Source organism: Aphelocoma coerulescens, chromosome 1, assembly GCF_041296385.1.
Source record: "Aphelocoma coerulescens isolate FSJ_1873_10779 chromosome 1, UR_Acoe_1.0, whole genome shotgun sequence".
NCBI classification, from domain to species: Eukaryota; Metazoa; Chordata; class Aves; order Passeriformes; family Corvidae; genus Aphelocoma; species Aphelocoma coerulescens.
In genome coordinates, this window is record NC_091013.1 from 74,945,184 (window position 1) to 74,965,425 (window position 20,242).

Sequence of the window (20,242 nt, forward strand, 5' to 3'; positions counted from 1 at the left end):
TGTTACTGCTGTATTTCTGGAGGGGTGGATAAGTATCATGCTTTTTTGAAAGGACAAAACTATCACAGATGGATTTCCTGCCACCATCCCCTCCCCCACTTTGGATAGTGACAGTATATTACACAGTATTTATTCTTCCTATCCTTTTCATCCTGGGGTAGGGTCATGATCATGGGGACATTGTGCGCATTCAAGGAGTGTTGAGAATGAGGAAGAAGTAGGCATTGATCTTCTCCCTGTAATTTATTAATGTCAGCTGTTCTATCCATGAAGAAATATCATTGCTTTCTCCCACTAGTATGTATCTGTGTTTTTGACAGAAATTAAATAAAACTTAGTTTCAGAGGTTGTTTTTTTCTGCCCTTCCAGCAAACACATTAATCCAGTATTTCAACCGAATGTGGTAATCCTTTGCAGCTACTATGAAATGTTGTCTTCCTCTGATAAAGCTGGAATCTCTCTCATACTGCAGCTGTGTGTTCTTAGTTCTAGGCTGTATACGGCATCTTCACAAAATAGTTGAGGCTGGAAATTTGCTCTGGAGGTCATCTGGTCCAACCCCTTGCTAAAGCAGGGTCTCCTAGAACTGGGTGTCCAGGATCAAGTCCAGGCAGCTTTTCAATATCTCCAAGTTGCAAGACTCTGTAGCCTCTAGGCTACCTGTGCCACTGCTTGCTAATCCTCACTGGGAAAAAAATGTTTCCTGATGTTAAGATGCAACATCTCGTGTTCCATTCTGTGCCTGTTGCCTCTGATCCTGTCACTGGGCAGCACTGAGAAGAGCCTGGTTCTGTCTTCCTGGCACCCTCCCTTCAGGAGTTTATACTCCTTATTAAGATCCCTCTGAGGCTTCTCCTTTCCAGGCTGAACAGTATGGCTGTGTCTCTCTTATCCTGAGGAGTCGAGCACTGGACACAGCACTTCAACACTGGCCAGAGTGCTGAGTAGAGCAGAAGGGTCACCTCCCTCAGCCTGCTGGCCATGCTCATCCTAATGCACCCAGGATGCCATTCACCATTCACCTTCTTTGTGGCAAGGGTCCCTCGCTGGCTTATGCTTAACTTGGTGTTCACCAGGACCCCCAGGTCCTTGTCTGCAAAACTGCTTTCTTGCTGGGTGCCCCCCAGCATATACTGGTGCCTGGGGTTGTTCTCCCCAGGTGCAGGGGAGAACTTTTTGAACTTCTTGAGGTTCCTGTCAGCCCATTTATCCAGCCTGTAGAGGTCCCAGTGGATGGAAGCAAGACCCTCTGACATATCAGCCATTCCTCCAGTTTGGATGGCACTCAGTTTGGTGTTATCTACCAATGACTGGACAGGACTGGACCCAGTATTGACCCCTGGAGCACACTGCTGGTCCCTGGCCTCAGACCAGTCATTGTGACACTGATCACCTCCCTCTGGGCCCTGCCATTCAGGCAGTTTTCTGTCTGCTCATCCAGCTCATACATCAACAGCTTCTCTGCAAGGATCTTAGGGGAGACAGTGTCAAAGGGCTCACTGAAGTCCAAGGAGGTGACGAGCACTGCTATCCCATTTTCTGTCAGGCCAGTTATTTCATCATATAAAGTTATTGAGTTATTTAAGCATGACTTGCCTTTGGTGAATCGATGGTGACTGCTCTTGGTGACTTTCTTGTCTTTCATATACTTGGAAATGGTTTCCACACTTAGCTGGTCTATCAAAAAAAATTCTACTCTTTAGAAAGTTTTGAGCAGTCTCTAAACATCTTTAGATTTTTCTTGTTTCTTGTGTAAAAGTGGTTTAATTTAATGAAGTGTTTTTAAGGGTGCTATTCTTTAATTTCTTATCATTTTCATGTTCTCTTATCCTGCAGCTGAAGTCACTGTTGGGAGTTACATGTTTTAATCTCCTGCTGCTGTGAAAATCTGATGTTTTATTATGAATGTGAACTGTTGGTAGTGTTAAATTTTGTTTAACTGAAGTGTGTGTTTGTAGTATTGCATCATATGGGTTCTTTCTTGAAATACCTCATATACACTTGTCTCTCTTCTCCCAGTGGGCAGGGAGGAAATGGCATGGGAGCCCCAGATGATACTGGATGTGTGGGGGGAGGAGGGTGTGCAGGCTTTGCACGTAAGCATAGCTTTGGCAGGACTGATTGAAATGCACTCAGCAAAAAAGCCCTGCAAAGAGCCCTTGTGCAATGAAACCACTTGAGCTTGTCTGTAGTATGTATTGACACAGTACTTTTATAGTCAGTTAAAGATGTTAAATAGAGTTAAAGATGCAATTCTTTGAATTACAAATGGAAAAACTCAGCTTAGTATTCATAGTGGCATGTAGGATGATAGTATAAGATTTTAAAGTGATATGACAAAAAGCAGTTCTAAACTATTATGGAGATTGTTATGATTTGCTGCCAAAAGAAGGGTCATTTTAACCTTGTCTTGCAGGTCTTGTAGTCTGTATGCAGGGAGAGCTTCAGAGCAGAATCAGGAGGTCTGAAGCACTTAGTGGTGTGTTGTAGTTTTCATGGTTATGATCTGGGTGGAAGGCAATCACCGGGCAATTCTATAAAAGTGTGGAGACATCTGAGGTTTACCTGCTAAAGCTTTTCAAAAAGTGCCATGTTGAAGGCATCACAAGTCTTAGGAATTACTGACTTAGTAAGTATTCAACACATACCCTTTAATTCTGTACTTCAGCGTGGAGAGGGGAGCTCTGTGTGTCAGTCAGTGTTCTTTGTACTCCAGATTTCTGTGGCTTATATGAAAATTAACTTGTCTCTTCTGCTTTCTTTTAGAGACTTGCTTTCAGTCTTTTTATCTAACTTGATCTAAAGTGATTTATATCATGCTTATTTCCTTGGGTGTAATGACTTTTTGAGTAAGAAGGAAAATGTGCATATGGCAGTGTGCAGCACGTGAATTTTGGTGTGAAGATCTTGAAGAACTGTGTCAGGATGGTAGAGCCAAAATCTGCTCTATTTTCTATGTTCTGCTATAGTTAAGAATAGAATGGAATACACCAGCTTTAGCTTGTTGCATTTGTGGTGTGAAAATAAGCAAAATCTTGTACCTTACCATATTGTGGCTTAGAGGAGTAGCCCCCCCCCTGCTGTGCCTCACAGCTCAGTGATGCCCGTCAGTGAATTGGAGCTGCAGTTGTAAGCAGCACTTTGGCAAATGAAGCATCCCCAGTGGGCTTCTTTTTCAGGTCTTCTCTGTGTGGGAGTGGGAACAAAGGAAGGGTAGGTGTTTGGCTAGGGACTATCTGGTGCTTTCACAGCTGGTCTGTAACTAAACCTTTTGATCACAGGCCTTAAAATAGTGTGGTTCTTGTCTTTGGTGTCCAGCTGTTATAGTCTAGCTGATGCATGTTTAAATTTCAATGACTCTGATTCTCTAGAGTTAAGCAGTCTTTACTCTGAGACCCCAGAAAATGGTATAAATAACACTTGGGCTTTGTATGTGAAATGAGGGAAGAGCATTTTTCTCCATTTGGGATGTACACACAACTTCAAGCAGATTCCAGTTGTGATTTTGCTGTTGTCTCAAAAGAATCACGTGGTGCTGATCAGCTTGTGAAAGGTGTAAGTTTGCAAAGCATTTATTTGCTTGATACACTTGTAGTGTGTTTACTTTTTAGGGTCAGAGTCTCAGGGAGTTTGAGCCCTTTTACAGGCTGCATACGTCTCTGAACTACTTTCTGAATTTTTTGTTTGTTCTCAGTTTATATGCATGCATGCAGATGTATGATGTCTTCCTCCCCTATGGGTGTCTTTTGTGCTACAGTGTCTTGAACATAGTTGGTTGAGGTTAGGCTTAGGAAGCTTGGCCATGTTTGAAATCCACGTCACATACTAAAATTTTCAGGTGGCTCACAGCTGTAGATGTTTTCTACATGGTTCAAGAGAGTCCCCAGAGCTTGAAGTGTGATTTTTGTGTGGGAGGTGATTGTACCTACTTGGTGTTTCTGTTGCTGCAGTGAAAGGCAAGACTGCAGAGTCAGCAGTGCTTACCAGTTGGTTTCCTGCCCTAGCTGAGGATTTGGCTTACACCACAGCCAAAGCCAGCTTGTTTTTCTGATCAGTCACACGGTGCAGCCTTGGCATGGGAAAGGCACTTGAGTGCCAGTGGCCTCTTGTGGATCAAAAGCCACTGCTTGGCCACCCATCACGTTGCCATGGTCTGTTTGGGCTACATGTTCACCACATTTCTGAAAATCATAGTCAACATCTGTTGAATTTGGTATCCAGATTTGAATATAAGAAAAATTGTGATAGTGCAAAGCACTGTGACTGTGACTTGGTTTCACTGTTTGAAAAATAAAGCTGAACATGCTCACTAAGGGTCTTTGGGCTGAACTAGTGTATTTTGTGGCATCCTGTGGCTTGAAGGTGAGTACTGTAGTTTATGTAGCTCTCCTGACTGACTGGTTTGGGATTCTTGTATTCCCTTAGGTACAACATTGATCCTGGCTTGTACTGTCCATTTTTCTCTCTTGGGGCATGCATGGAAGGTTTGAACTCTTTGTTCAGTCAGCTCCTCGGAATCTCCCTCTATGCTGAGCAGACAAAGAGAGGAGAGATTTGGTCTGAAGATGTTAGAAAGTTGGTAAGCATTCTTGTTTCCAGCATCTGAAACCAAAGGGCAGATAAACAAGATAGTGTGTTCCTGTGAGCCATGAATCAAACTTTTTTTTAAAGTTACTTGGATACCTATCAGAGCACAAACTAGTTGTCTAATTTTAGTTGAAGTTAGACCTCAAGAGCTTTATCATCTCTTTAAGTGCCTTTTGGATGGTTGGTGTTTTATGGCCTTAATACTATATCTGTGTCAAGGATGCCTGAATCAGAAACAGTTTCTCTGTTTGGAGATTATTGTTGCACCTTTCTGAATGAGCCCTGTTAGTTTATTTAGTTTCAATTTGTAGATGACTAGAATGCTGTAGGTGTGTGTCCTAGCAGTCATGTGTCTTTGCCTCATTTTTTTGACTATGTATGTCATCTTTACTTTGAGATTGATTTTTACATCTTTTATTTTTCTGCCCTCTTTTTGGGGGAGGGTTGAAATAAAAACTTGGACAATAACTTACTCAGCAGGTTCCCAAGTTTTTCTGTTGTCTTCCCTACATTTATTCACTGCCAGATCTCTGCTCTTCTATCGCCAGCCTCCAGCAAGAGATGCTGTTGTTTATGTAGTGTGGGTCAGTTTATAATTACTCCTTACTCTTTCTATTTTTATTTCCATGGTAAATGAACTGCTGTTTGTCATTTGGGGGCTACAGACAGTGTTTTTTTAACATAGACAGTACTTTTAATACTAATCTGTGACTAGTTGGTTTTGGATGAAATGCAGAAATGTCTGTAGTTTGAGAGAGAAGTTGTGAATTTTGTATATATATATTTTCAATTATGAACAGATTTTACATTAGTTATTCTCAGTTAGTTTTGTCATTTATTCATTATAGATCTTGCAATTTGAATATTATGTCTTCAATTTACATGTAATCAGTGCTTTCACTGTGGAAATTATATTCCTTTTTTCTTCAGGCTGTTGTGCATGAAACTGAAGGTTTACTAGGATACATCTATTGTGACTTCTTCCAGCGACCCGATAAACCACATCAGGTAACATTTATGATCTGACTTCAGCTTGGGTTTTTATATAAGTAATAACTGTAGCATTAGTGCCATTTGCCTTCAATGTATATTTAGTAAAACTTGCCTCATTTTAAAAGAAACTGAAACAGGGTAAGTCTGTAACCTCATGTGCGGGTTTAGGTAAAATATTTTTTTAGAGTAACATTTCATTTTAAAAAACATCACCCAGTAGACTGAAGTCAGACTCTTTGTGGTAACAGGCACTATGGAATGTCATAGAACTCTGTTTAGAGAAATAGTAGATATTGAAACACTTATTTTCTGGCCTATTGTTTACAAGTAGAAACAATCTGACATTTACACTCTCTAATTTTTGCACTCAACTAGTTTTTATTCTAAATTCTTAAAACTAGATGTGGCTCACTCGCTGCCTAGTGGCAGTAGATTTGCAATAGGATGCAGTACAGGAGACACTTCACTCAGTAGAAGCATCTGCAAATTACCACCTTTAGTGAGGTGATGAATGGACAAACTTTAAATCTACATTAGTTTAATATAGAACTCTGTTTGCTAGTATTTCACAATATACTAGGAGTGCTGTGTGGTATATTTTATAAAGAAGTTACTGCTGAAGGCTGAGGAGAAAACTTAATCTGTATGTTATGGATGTGACACATCAGTAAATTTCTTGGCACTAGTGATATCTCTTAGAAAATTTTAGCAGTTTTGATAATTCTAAAACATAAAGAAATAATTCTATTTTCTAAGAGCAACACTGTCTTTTCTTTATGGAATCAAGTAATTTCCTTATGAATTTGAAGCATATAATAACGGTGAAGAAACAATGCTGCTATTGAACAGCACTGTTAATGATCACTCAATTCTATTTGTGTAACTGAGTATATGTTCAGATTTGATTAACAGTTTAATTACAGTTAAAACAATTAATCATTGTTTTAGTATCATTGATATAATGACATTGGTTGTCCATATTTGCTTTTACCTTGAAAAGGATTGTCACTTTACAGTTCGAGGAGGCAGGCTAAAGGAAAATGGAGAGTACCAACTACCTGTAGTTGTTCTTATGCTGAGCCTTCCCAAATCAGCAAGAGGTACACCAACACTACTAAGTCCTGGCATGATGGAGAATCTCTTCCATGAAATGGGACATGCTATGCATTCTATGCTGGGAAGAACTCGGTACCAGCATGTCACTGGTAAGAAAGTTATAATAGTGATATTTTTGTTTTAGTCAAATGTTTAGTTTCCAAAAGAAAGGAGTAGATTAAAAAATAAACAGAACAAAACAAAAGAAGAAAAAGAGTATCAATCAAAAATGGTTGAGTCATGTTAATAGTTCTATATCCTTGATGATTTGAGAACACAGTGTCAGATCTTCAGATATTATGTAAAACTCAACCAAACAGCACTTGAATATTCTTTTTTCTAATAAGAATTAGGCATTTTTATCTCCTGTTTATGTACTGTTGATCTTTATTCTATTGGGGGTATCCACTCTTGCAAGTTTCTCTTATGTGGAGTTTATAATCATTGGAATAGTTGGTGGCTGGGAAATAGGTTGTACCTAGTGTAAAACCACAATGAATCCTGGGTTGGAAATTAGGAAAATGAATGAAGGAAATTTAGTGGATTAGATCTTGCAAAGAGTAGTGAGTGTGTTGGCTGGCAGGTCTCTGGCTTCTGCAGTTGTGGCAGAAGACCTGTGCTGACTCAGGTTTCATGGCATGCTACTGTTTTTACCAGTGGACCACTTGGTATATTCTTTTCTACAGCAGTGTTCTGGAAATCTCAAGTGCAGCAGACATTTACTTATTACAAAAAGAACCCCAACTAAACAGATGAGATTGTAACTTCCTTGTCTAAAGAATTTTTTTTTAATATGTTTTACTATTTTTACATTATACTAGTGATTCAAAGGGGTGTCATGGCACAGTTAATGTTTTATCAATAGATACCTTTGCACCAGGGGCAAAATACTCTTTTTTAAGTCTTCCATTTAAAATTAAAATTGACTGAGCTGTTTATAAGTATGTCAGTACAGGACATTGTTAAAACAGATGAACACTGCATAACTCCTTCAGTATAAGCTCTGTATAGTCCTAGGGACAGCTAAGGGCTCTCCCCCACTCCTTCCACTCATATACCCTTGTTCATCTTGAGCTACAGAAATACTTATATGCCCAAAATAGCTGCCTTGGTGGGAGTTCTCCTCTTGTTCTGAATCATGTGTGTCTGCATGTCAAACTCTTGGAGGGGCAGGAAATGGCTAATTTTGAGGCTCAGACTTTCCAGAAGTGCCTGGGTATGGTTTCTGTGTTGCCTTAGCTCCAGGCAGTCCCCCATCCCAGAGGGTTTCACTCTAGATCTAGCATTGCAAAAGCAGCACTGGAGGTTGGAGGTCAGTGGCATTGTTTCAGCAGAGAATCTTTTTTTTATGGATTTGGAATGTGTAACAATCAAAGGGTTCAACCCAGGGATGTCTGTTAGAGGCTGTCTGCTCTGATGGAACACCAGGGTGGTAAAGTATGGAAACAAGATGACTACAGGCTATTGTGAGAACTAAAAATTTTACATTCTAGTTGAGGTGAGCTGAGTATTTGACAGCTTTCCTGCTCTCTCTTGCCTTACTTTCCTGTAATTCAGAACTACACACTGCAGATCATGCATTTTCAGAATACAAGGATGATTTTTGCTATTAAATGGATTTTTCAGCATTGGTGGAGAAACAGAATCACAGTTTTATGTGTCAGTGCAGAACTGCACATAAGTAATGTGTCTGTGAAAGGGTCCAATGTGATTTGAAATTACATGAGAGCTACATCTAACAGCAGTAAGTGTTAGAATGGTAAAGGTACTGCTGAAACCTCATGCAATGTTTGGGCATGGCTTTGTGTGTCTAGTCTGAAGGTGAATTCCAACTGCAGCAGGTACACTGAAGAACTAGAATGGATAGTTTCTTAGACTTTTATCTTGCCTTTGGATAATAATGGCTCAGAGAGAATATTGTTTCTCAATTTAGTGGGTAAGAACCAGTGTGAAAAATGTTATTTATACCGAAGAGCAGTATCAGTCTGAATCATTGAGTATAAACAAATTATGAATTAAGATTAAAAATTAGAGAAAGGTTTTTAGAGGTCAAATGAGTGATTTTAAAAGCTAGTGTCCAAAACATAGTAAAAACATACTGGAATTTGACTAATTCTGAATGTTGACATTGTGTCTGGCAGACAGGGATAGAGGTGATGACCCACTATGAAATCAACAACTTTTACATTGCTAACTTTAATATAGAAATTAGAAATTCAGCTTTGATTTGGCGATGTGTTACACTTTTTAATAACTTCCATTGGGTGAGATGCTGATAAAGATTAGAAAAATAAGGTTTTTGGGAAAGTGCTTTTTGAAAATACTAACAGCTAAGATATTACCTCATTGCGCTTACATAGAACATGTCTGCAATCTGCAGGAGTGTTCCTTGAATGAATGACTTGGTATTATAAAGTGAGGTTAATATAAAGCATAAGTAAGTTCAGCAAACAGATGGAAGCTAAAAATTGTAACTGTGAATGGGATTAAGGCAGAGTTTTATTTACATTGTAGTTTAATTTAGGTTTAGGACACTTAAAAGATTTGGTGTTTCATGTAGGGCCAGTTTGGCTACAGTCTGGTTTAGTTTAAAAAGGGTGTGATCCAGAGCTTTATAAGGTGCCTCACCCAGCTGTTCAAATATTTTGTTTTACTTTGTGATTTATAGTAAAATGTGTAGCATCATAATGAAGCTTTTCTGGCAGTATGTACAATAATGGAAATAAAATATTGACTTAATAAATGAAAGAACGTTAAAGTTCACCAAAAGTCCAAACTGAAAGTTGCAAAACCTTTTGGGAAGAGTTAACTATTTGTGTTAATGGAAATAGCAAATGCTAATGTGTACAATTATTCTACCTCTAGGAACCAGATGTCCTACTGATTTTGCTGAAGTTCCCTCAATTCTGATGGAGTATTTTGCAAATGACTATCGAGTGGTTAACCAGTTTGCAAGGCATTATAAAACAGGACAGGTAGGAAAAAATAGTATGTAAAATATTGAAAATAGGAAAAGTGTATTTAGGAAAACAATAATATTTACATGTGTCATTTATTGATAATATTTAAAGTAGAGATAAACAATGGATAAAATTACTTTAGTATTACAATTCCAGTTATTCAGAAAAAAAAGTTAATATTGTCATAGCAAAAGAGATAAATGTAGTCTGTGGAAGAATACTAGATTCTTATATCCAAGGTTCCAATTACATATTTAAAACTTAAGCCTTCTTTTCCTACAAAGTGTAGTAGGTGAACAGCTTCTGTGGGAAGGAGTTGTTTGGAATGCTTTAATATAATTACAGGTAAGTTATGACAAAAATAGGATTTGTCATTTAACTCTCTTGAAGTCTGTCTTAAAATAAAGCTCAGGTAGCAAATCATGGGCGTAAATGGAAATGATCTGCAGTGTTTCAAAATTTCCATATTTAGCACAGTGTAGGGCAATGATTGAAGTATTTTGTGATGAAAAACATACTGCTCTATTGAGCATTATATTAGGATTAGTTAGATTCTGTCAGTCATGAATTTCTGCATAAAACTCTGGTGCCTTTTTTGCATCAAGTTATTTTTTATCCATCCATTGCAAGGATGTGCTTTCTGTGGGGTATTTGGAAAACAGTGCTCTTTGGAACAAGGTGACTTTTAGTGGTTGCTTTAAGACGTGGCAATAGAAAATGGTTTCTGTTTGTACAGACATTTCAAAAATTCCTCCTCAGTTGTGTAGTGTTACACTTAATTGGAGCTTTTTATCCAATACTAAGCATTCAGTGTATTTTAGTATTATGGAAATAGAATTATGTTTGCTTCCATTGAACAGTTAGGAATATATGTTGCTTAAGTTCTCTTTTAATAGATACTATCTGAGAAATTTGCTCTGTAAATTTTTTTTTTTTTTTTGCAACAGAGCAGTCGTTTCTGCAGAATTGATTGCACTAAGAAAAGTCTCTTTGAAGCTTGGGAGTTAAACAAACTCAGTTCAGGAGTGCTGATCATTTATCTATTTGAGTCCACATATAGAAATATGGCTTTCTAATGTTCTCTATAAAGTTCATGTAGTGTTTAAACAGCATGAAGTTAATCTGATTGCATATGAGTTCAGAGAATGAGCTTCACTAAAACATCTGAAAGAGATTCGTGGAACATTATTTATGGCTTTGTATTTTCAAAATGACTTAACAAATCTAAACCATGTCTAGTTTCTGTGCAAAAGCTAAGAACCAGATGCTGTGTCCCATTTGGCATTTCCATAAACTTCTTCTGTTTATTGGTGGTGAAATCTTCCCCTTTCAGAGACCAATTGAGAGAGGTTTGATGTAGAAATCCAGTCTTGAAAAGGGCAAGAATGGATTATGCTGAAAGATGAGAAGAAGAGCCTGAAACTGTTCTGTGTCTCTTGAGGCTTTAGATGGCTTCCTTTTAATTGCTTTTTTAAAAATTTAGGATGGATTTTTAAGCCATTATCCAACATACATAAATCTGCTTTTGCTTATGTTGGTTCATCTAAGCTGATTTTAAGAATCTGATATCGGATTTCTGTGTCTGTCATTTAAATACAAAGAGATTGAAGTAATCTCTTCTGTTTTGTATATGCTGTGAAGTACTTTGAGTTGAAAATCTCATCTCTCTTACATTTTCAATTGCACAAAGATCTTTTTGGGCCTTATTTTCTCTGCTTGTTCCCTGATTAATTTTTCTGTTTTGCAAATAAGAAATTCAATCTTTTTTTTTGTTGTTGTTTCTCCAGTTTTTTATTTATTTGAAAGAAAAATGAGTCCACTTTACTCCTTTTCAAGGGGAAGTAAGGAAGGAAGTTAAAATGTGAAAATTGTGAAACCATTTTATCCAAATGTTGTTCCATATAAGAACTTCTATTAAGTTTCTTCTTATTAATTAAGAGACTGAGCTTTTCTGTGCTAGAGGGACCTTTTCTGCAACAACTACACCAACATGGCTCTGCTGAATATTGTCAGAAGGAGAGCTTTCTGCTGACCCCGTTTGTGTCGGAGGCAATGCAGATAATCTGACAAAGCATCCTTCTTTTGGCATTGCTGCATTTACACTCTAGTTTTTGCATGTAGACTTCAGGTGGTGTGATTTTTAATATTCCTACTGAACATAATTGCATCAGAAAAACTTGTCAGCATAGTCTCAGCTGATGTTTGCCATTGCTATAAAAGTCAGTTGTGGAAGGACTCATCCTAGAGGATCTGCTCTTAGGATCAGTGCTTATGCTTATGGGAACAGGAGGGGAAAGAGGTGTTTTGATTATTAAAAAATGTGAGCTGTTGAAAACTGTATTTCACTAGCATTGCAGAAAAAAAAATTGATGGGCAGACCTTCAAAGATGAGAATGCATTTAGATGTAGATTGTGAGGATCTGGTCCAAAATATCTTGAAGTTTATAGAAAGCTTGTCTCTGCCTTCTGTCCATTTGAAAGGTTGTGCTGTTGAATACTGAGGGGTGACAAAGCTTGCAAGCTCTTCTGTCAAAAGAGCAAGTTTTTGAACTTATTTGAAAAGGCTGGCCAGTACAAATCTATTTGTTTCAAAAAAATAGCAAGCCTAGTTTTCCTTTCATCTGAAAGATGACTCAAACCAAAAAATCCTTGAGATAAAACAAATGAATAGAGAGGACTGTGGTAATTAGTTAATAAAGCTGAATTAGTCATGTAAGCTCATGAAGTCAAGCCATACCAAAATGAGGGCATTACAGTGCTTAAGGGACAATCTGATGCATGGGTGCCATTCTGTATCACTGTGATTGTTTAATTTCATTTGTAAAGTGCACAGATATGTGGTAGGTCTGAGCTAAATAATTTTAAGCTTATGTGTCTTTGGAGGCTCTCTTGAACAAAAGCCAGTGTTTGAGCTGTTCAAATTTGAACTGAGTTCATTTTTCACAGAGATGGAATTACAAAGACATTATTGTATTAGCATGATTACAAGAATAAGCCCACGAATAGTAAACAGTTGTAATGTGTTGCAGTTACTACACAACAGTAAGGAGTTAAGCATGCTTTGGGACACAGGGAATTCTGTTCTTTTAGCCACCACGAAAAACATGCTGAAAAATTCATTCCAAGATCTTGAAGTTACTTAATGGAGAAGAATGGAAAAGTAGACCTCAAAGTAAAGCATGTAGTGTTTAAATTTTAAAAATTGAATGGTTATGCAATTTGACGCAGTTTTAGCCAAAGCTCTGTGAAGTCTTTCTTTTAGAAGGAAGATGACAGTTTCATTCTGGTTTTATCAGAGAGTTCATCTTTCAAGAGAAGTAAAGGAAGAATGCTAATGCCTTTTTTAAATTCTCTCAGCTGCTTACTAAGGGGCTGTGTGGGATTGTAATGGACCAAGGAGGAATAGTTTCTATTGCCTGAAACAGTACGTGTTCCAGTTCAAGACCTCAGCATATCTGTGTGCATGACATTCACAGAAACATACCTTGGAGTGGAGTCATGATCTTTGAAAAACCCTCTGGAGCCAAATTTTGCTTTCCTGAAATCTTAAGTATTAAGATCCCAAAGGTGTTTTGGGAAAAATAAGTGATTTCTTTATCAATTTGAATTATTTCAATTTAATCTAATTTTGGCAGTGTTTTTCTGGTGCCAAATTCTGCTTGGCTTGTGAATTATGATCACAACACAATCTTTGAGCCAGTAGTAGCATTGATAGATTTTTAAAAAAGGCATAAATGTTTTTTTCTCCTTTACCTTTTTGTCAACAGGTGTAGCCATAAGAATGACTTGTACTTTCTTGTTGATTTTAATCTGCTCAAACAGTAGAGCTAGCTCTTCAGTGCACAGTAGATTGATATTGTTTGGCATTCATATGGCTACAAAAAAAGTTAACAGAATTTTCTTGGAGTCTCTTGGTAAAATTACCTATATTTTACTTGGTGTCTAGAACTTCCTCTAGCCATCATTTAATATAGATGAAATATAAAGTTGAAATACCATTATGTTGAAAGAGTTGGTTTAACCTTACTGGTAGGATGGCTCTTGACTTTAAATGTTAACTTTGTAAAATATACATATTTGCTTTTGCTAAGCTTTTAGTTGTTCAGGTCTTTTAACACTGACATATTACAGTTTAAGAATTCCCATTCAGTTTTCTCACACTTTGCTGTATCCAACAAACAGATGCCCCTAGAAGAAATAATTTTTGTTTAATTCCATGTTGTGCTACTTCATCAGGAACATAAAGCCTCCAAAAAGCTGCCAAAATTTTCTGATAGGTTTTGTGCTTAACAAAATCTGTTCCAAATTCTATAGGTTTCCTTGTTGAAACCGTGTTGTTGCAAACCTGGATGTACTTTAGTTCCAAGATGAGAGGGCACTGAAGGGGGTGCCTTACTTGTGTAAGAGCATGAGACAGAGACATTCATAGAACAAGGAGAATAATTGTCCAACCAAAATACTTTAACCAATTGTAACTTTTTTTCTGCTTTGCTTTCTGCCTTTTTAAATGCTATGGTTCTGTACCATGGTTGACCTAGCTAACTTTTGACTTGGAGAAGAGGTTGCAAGCCTTAGCAAGTACTGCATAAAGCAGCTGTGCAACCTGAGAATTTTTCTTACCTGCTTGAGCTTTGAGGTTCTAGAATTAATTGATAACATTTTTTCACTTATGTGTAACTTCTCTAGAGCTGGGTTTTTATTCTGTGAACATTGTCTTGAAGTCATATCCTTTGCAGGGAATCTAAACATATGGCTCTGCTGCATCTGTAGACTTTCTTGGATTATTTTTTGAATGCTTCAACACAATAGAAAAGCATAGGAGGGATTTTAGAGTCAAGTTTAATATCTACCATCTCTATTACATTGTACAACTTGTAGTACCTCTCTTAATGTTTTAGTAATAATGCAGTTTTTTAACCATATTTAGTTTGTTTGGTTAAGGAAGCGGCTAGCAAAAAAAAAAAGAAAAACATCTATTGAAAATCTTCACAAAGTGGTGGAAGAAGTGTAAGGTCAAGCATTCATAGATAGATATTCTTAAAAAATGGCATTAAAAAGTCTTTGGATGTACTTGCAGACATCTGGATGGAAAGTCGGAAAGTTTGCTTATTGACTTGAAAAGTGTTCCTGACTTTCAGTATGTGGTGGCATGGATAATTTTATTGCCGTAGATGTGGAATAAATTCAACTTTGTAAAAAATTTCAAAGGGTGGATATTTACTGTTCAGTACAACTAAATATTTTTATGTGGGTTAGGGTAGAAGGTCTGATGCTGTCTCAGTTGAAGTTATGAAAACCCGGTATTACTAAGCTCAGTATTATGAGTTATATGATGTGGGAGGGCTTTAATTGCCCCAATCTGTTCTTTATGTCTAAAAATAGTAATAACATTTTTAACAGGCATATAAGGGAATATGGAATCAGTTATAGAGAAACAAACAGATTTCACACAGTGATTTCTCTTTTGCTATGTGGATTAGTGCTAATATCTTAACTGGCCATTTAATGCGTAGCTCAGCAAATATTTCCTTTCTCAATTCAAAACACTTCAAATGTGTTTTAATACCACCAGGGGTTTTTTTGTATCTTCGGCCTCTTCTAGTAATTAGCTGTTTAAATACTATTTAGAAATATACAGTAAGTCTAAATGTGATCTGTTGTTTTTTTTAATTCAAGCCACTACCAAAAAACATGGTGTCAAGACTATGTGAGTCCAAAAAGGTGTGTGCTGCAGCTGATATGCAACTCCAGGTATTTTTTTTGCATTCTAGTTTCTACTCTTTATTCAGAACTTGCAAAACTTGTTCGTATGATTTTACCAAATTTTTTATTTTAGTGTAGATGTGTTATCTAAGTATATGCAAATTAATTGAAATTAATTCATTTTTATATTAGTTGCCATGTTTGTTTTTCTGAACATATTCTGTGTTGTCTGTTTAAACTTAAATGCTGATATCTGTAGGAAAATATCGTGAAAACCAGAGGTTTTGAAAATGGTTGGATTATCAGAATTCTCAAATGTGGTTTAAGATTGAATTCTTGAATTAATGGAATAATTTAAGGAGAACTTGCAGTAGAGGAAGTATTGTGTACCTTGGATCATTAAAATTTAGTAGGACTGTGAGATACAGGCTGCCATAGTAAAATCAAGCCAGCAGGTTTATTTACTAGAAAGTGATTTGAGCTCCTTGTCTTCTGCAGCTCCTAATGAAAGTAGTCACTTGTCATATCAAAATGGCTGGCTGAGCTGTAAGGATGTAAGACTTCTCTCTCACAGTGTTAGGAGAAGTAACTAAATTCATAAACCTTTATTTTCTGTGGGTAGGTATGACTGATCAGTCATTTCTGTAAACAATCAGTGATGCTGTTCTTCAAAGAAAGTAAAGGAAATTAGTCTTCTATCTAAAATGGTATTTGGTCCTTTTCAATCCTGCAACAGTAGTTCTTGGATATGTACAGTAGCGTTAGCATCCAGCCAAGTTTTTTTAAAGTGAGCATTTGGTTGCATTTAGTGTGCTACAAGTTTTTGCTGTGTGATTTTTGTGATTTTGTTTTCTTCTTTGTTTTGCTTTAAGCCCGAAATATATAGTTTTTCCTTTTACAATTAACCTGGTGTTTAGGTGAGATAACTCTGCTGGTACCTTAGTAAAGGTTTGTTACTGAGATGTGGAAAGAAACAAATTTACAGACCTTTGGAATATTTCCATTTTTTCCCATGGGTGCCTAATCATTGACTGGTGCTGGCAATGATGCAGTGATTAAGCAGGCTGCTTGCCCTCAAATTACTCTTCTGTAACTAAAGTTCAACCAGTTTCAACCCGTGCCAAATGACCACGGTGCCACACTGAATAATATTATTCATTTCCTACTTTCAGCACTGTGTTTTTGGAGATTCCAGATATAAAACCTGCAGAAATGTGCACTCATTTCAGAGAGACAGATTGGCAGAGCTGTTCTGTTTAATAATTCAGAAAAAAATATCCCAGAGAAGTTAAACACATGGCAAATATAAAGCTAATATATTTCTTTGTAGAAGTGCATATTGTTACTCATGAAGATTAAAAAGCAAAATATGTTTTAGTCTTCAGATGCCGAAGTATATACGTGCTGCTAGTTGTATGCCTGAAAAAACTGTGAATAAAGGTTCTAATACCGTTCTTCCAGACTTTGCAAAGACTGTATTCTATAATGATGGCTAGATGCTATGTTAGCTGTATTTGGCCTTTAAAAGAAGAAAAAATGCTGACAAATATTCCAGCAGTGTGGAAAACGCCTGGAGGTTCTTCTGTGGTCTGTTCAGAAAATAAGTCTATTGGCATGTGAAAGTAAGAAATATTGCTGCTTTTTCGTAACTATGATACCTCTGAATTTTCTTTTAGGTCATGTAATCAGTTACTCAGAAGGAAAGATAGGAGAGTCTGTACATCTTCTCCTAAGGCTTTTGCCAGGCAGATTGAATCCCAGAGTCTTTCAGTCAGTAGTAACTTCACTGGAAAATGCCTAAGTGTTTGCATATTAATGCTATTAAGCAGACAAGGAGCTAGAAAGAACTGGAATCAAGTGAAACTAATAAATACCAATGTAAGTGCAAAGTAGAGAGACAGTATGAAAATAAATAACTATTTGATGGCATTTTTATATTTTTAGGTCTTTTGAGAAATGTGAGAAATTTTACTGAAATTAGAAATCATCTTCTATCTACTGCTTGATATTAAGTATTAGCTTGCCCCTCAGCAGTATCACCTAAAATCCTGTGGTCCTGGGATGTGTTTCCCTTTCCCATTTCAAAGGCCTGTGCAAACACACAGAACTGTGGCTTGTAGATGGAAATGCATATGGGTATAAAGTTCATCCAAGTTTATTTTCAGGCATGGTTTTTTTAGCCGTGCTGTCCAGGTGGCCTGGCTCATAGCTTTCTTCCCACACTTCACATGTGGCAGGATCAAGGGAGAGCTTATAGCTGCCTTCAGTGACTCATTTCCCTATCACCACATTGTTCTTCAGGCAGAACATTTCCCTACTTCCTCGCTGTGAGTTGAGCTTTTGCTCTGCCTCCTTGACCACAAACTACTCGACTCCAAATTTCACTTTAGAGAAGGTCCACTGCAGTGCAGATGCAGTTCCTCCATCTCATGAGGAACACTGAAGAGCAACTGCAGACTGGCCCTAGCAGAGATAGGAGATAGAAAAAAGAGGATTAAGGCTGTGCTGACGCTGGACACTAAAGTCTATTGTCAGATGCTGATATTACTCATGTTTGATTTGGGTTTTTTAGAGAGGGGAAGTTGGTCTGAAATGACTCCTGCAGAGTTACAAAGGTCTAGGGTGACAGGAGAAAGTGTGCTTTCTAGGACTGTTACATCAGGTAATTTTCAGGTCTATTCATGATACTTACTGTGGGTCATACTCTCAGTCACCCTTGCCACCATAAATGCTGTAGCTTTTGTTAAACTGTGTAAAAAAAATGATTGGGATTCTGGTGACTAGGAATGCAAAGCCACTGTAAACCTCTTTCTCTTCTTAGATAAATAAGAGTAAAAAAATATTGCAGTTTTTGCAGTGGTGTGCAGGTTTCTCTTTGTATTATTAGTCTGAACAGATGCTTGCTGCCTATTCTAGGTTTGTAGATGATCAGTGTTGAGTGTTTACATGTCTTGTTCAGTATTGCTACCTGGGACACAAAACTTGCAATGTCATTAATGGATGATTGTGCAAGTTGAGTCTTACTGACCTCTCTTCTCCTCATTAGCCATGTAGGAAGCAAGCAGGAAATCTAGGAGTAGCTCCTGCAAGTCATGGCTTATTCACCCCCCTACTTAGAACCCTCAGTTTTTCTTGGAAAAAAAAATCAATGTGCACATTTGTTATTTGTCAAGAGAACACTGTCAAAGGGTTTTTCAGAATTCTCTGTGTTAAAAGACAGCCTATTCAAACAGAAAGAATCTGCTCCTTTAGAAACAGTCACAATTTTGATGAAAATACATGTTGTATCCAGAACAAATAAAAAGATGCTGAATTCTGATAAACTACCAAAGACTTCAGAATGATTTGTACTAAAATTTCATAATAAAGAATCTTTTCAGAGGTTCAGGGGGTTATGTTATTTAGATGACATAAAACATCCAAACAACTTTTTCTCCATAAAATTTCTTGGTTATAGTTCCTGGAACAGTGTATTTATGTCACTGGGGATGGTATTGCACCCTGGGAGTGTGACTGGGCCTGAATCTCTAGCCAAATTGTTTGCTTCATTGCTTGCTCAGAAGCTTCTTGAGGCTCCTTATTGTCAATTTTCCCATGAAGTGTGCCTACCACAGAATGACCTGATCTGAACTCTTCCCTTAAACATCTGGATCCATCAAACTTCTCAAAAATATCTTGTGTTGCACAACAGTGGATGTCCTCTTTTTCTGTCTTTCCTGCACTTCCACAGATTAGGAAATTTTCATATTAAAAAAAAGGCTGCGGTCATTTTCAGTGATGGCACACACAGAGCCTTGGCACTGTCTTCTGTCCATGCCTGTTTCATGTTGCTGTGCCAGATAACTCTGCTTTGCTGTCTTTGCTTGGAAAATCTTTTTAATGGTGCTGCTCTCCAAACACCTCAGTAATTTGGACATGCACTTGGCATTCTGCTGTAGTTCACGTGCATAAAAATTGCTTCTGGAGTAGCTCTTACTTCCGGCAAAGTACCCTCCCAGTGCAGTGGGCTTTGAGCTAAGCTTATACTTCGGCAATTTACTGCTCTGATGGTGAGAGCTAAAATAAAGGAAAAATCTGCCTTAGTACTACACTGTTGCAGGGCTCTAGCAGAAACTCTGTAGCATCAGCAGCTCTGTGTAGTGGGCACGGTGCTTTTAGGTCAAAGGTTGGACTTGATAAACTTGGAGGTCTTTTCCAACCTTAATGATCCTGTAATTCTTATGTTCACTGCCTAAGCCGTAACTTGTCCCTGCAGGGTTGAGGTGTTATGGCTGCATGTACATGTCTTGAAGTAGCTTATTTTGCAGTGTCCACTTAAATAACCTTAAAATAACTTAAATAAATTTAAAATAGAATTTTTAAGAAATCTATTTGAAAATAATTTTTTTTGAAAAGGGGAATTGCTGGAGCGCCTTAGGGACAGATCTTAATTTATTTAAACATGCAGACAATTTAGTACTGCCAGTGTGCTAAGTGACCTAAACATAGATTTATTATGGGGTCATGATGGTGGTGGTTTGTGTACTCCAAAAACCTGTTTCTCTCCTTATATGTTATACAAATAATAGAAGATTTTCAAACCATATATATTTAAACTATTCCCTTTCCCTAGTCCATCTCTCATTCTTTGTGTCCTTTTTGGTTTTCATATGCCAATAATATGTGCCAAAGACAAATGTATTTTCTCTCTTCAGGTATTTTATGCTGTCTTGGACCAAATCTACCACGGTAAACACCCTCTAAAAAAGTCAACCACAGAAATTTTAAAGGAAACGCAGGAGAGAGTTTATGGGTTGCCATATGTACCCAATACAGTGAGTAGCAACAAAGTAACTGTATAAATTGCACCTTTTCTTTGATAGCATATTAATAACCCTCCCTCTCCCACACCCTTGCCCTGCACA

General features: G+C 37.4%; 1 protein-coding gene across 1 annotated transcript in view; it reads left to right on the plus strand.

The window, feature by feature from the left end:
* Positions 1-20,242, plus strand: part of MIPEP (mitochondrial intermediate peptidase) — a 68,514-nt gene that overhangs the window by 25,232 nt on the left and 23,040 nt on the right. Inside the window, exons 11-16 of the mRNA XM_069013431.1 lie at positions 4,426-4,579; positions 5,518-5,595; positions 6,581-6,785; positions 9,541-9,650; positions 15,312-15,386; positions 20,033-20,152. Coding sequence (XP_068869532.1) covers positions 4,426-4,579; positions 5,518-5,595; positions 6,581-6,785; positions 9,541-9,650; positions 15,312-15,386; positions 20,033-20,152 — 742 coding nt within the window. The remainder of the gene's footprint in view (positions 1-4,425; positions 4,580-5,517; positions 5,596-6,580; positions 6,786-9,540; positions 9,651-15,311; positions 15,387-20,032; positions 20,153-20,242) is intronic.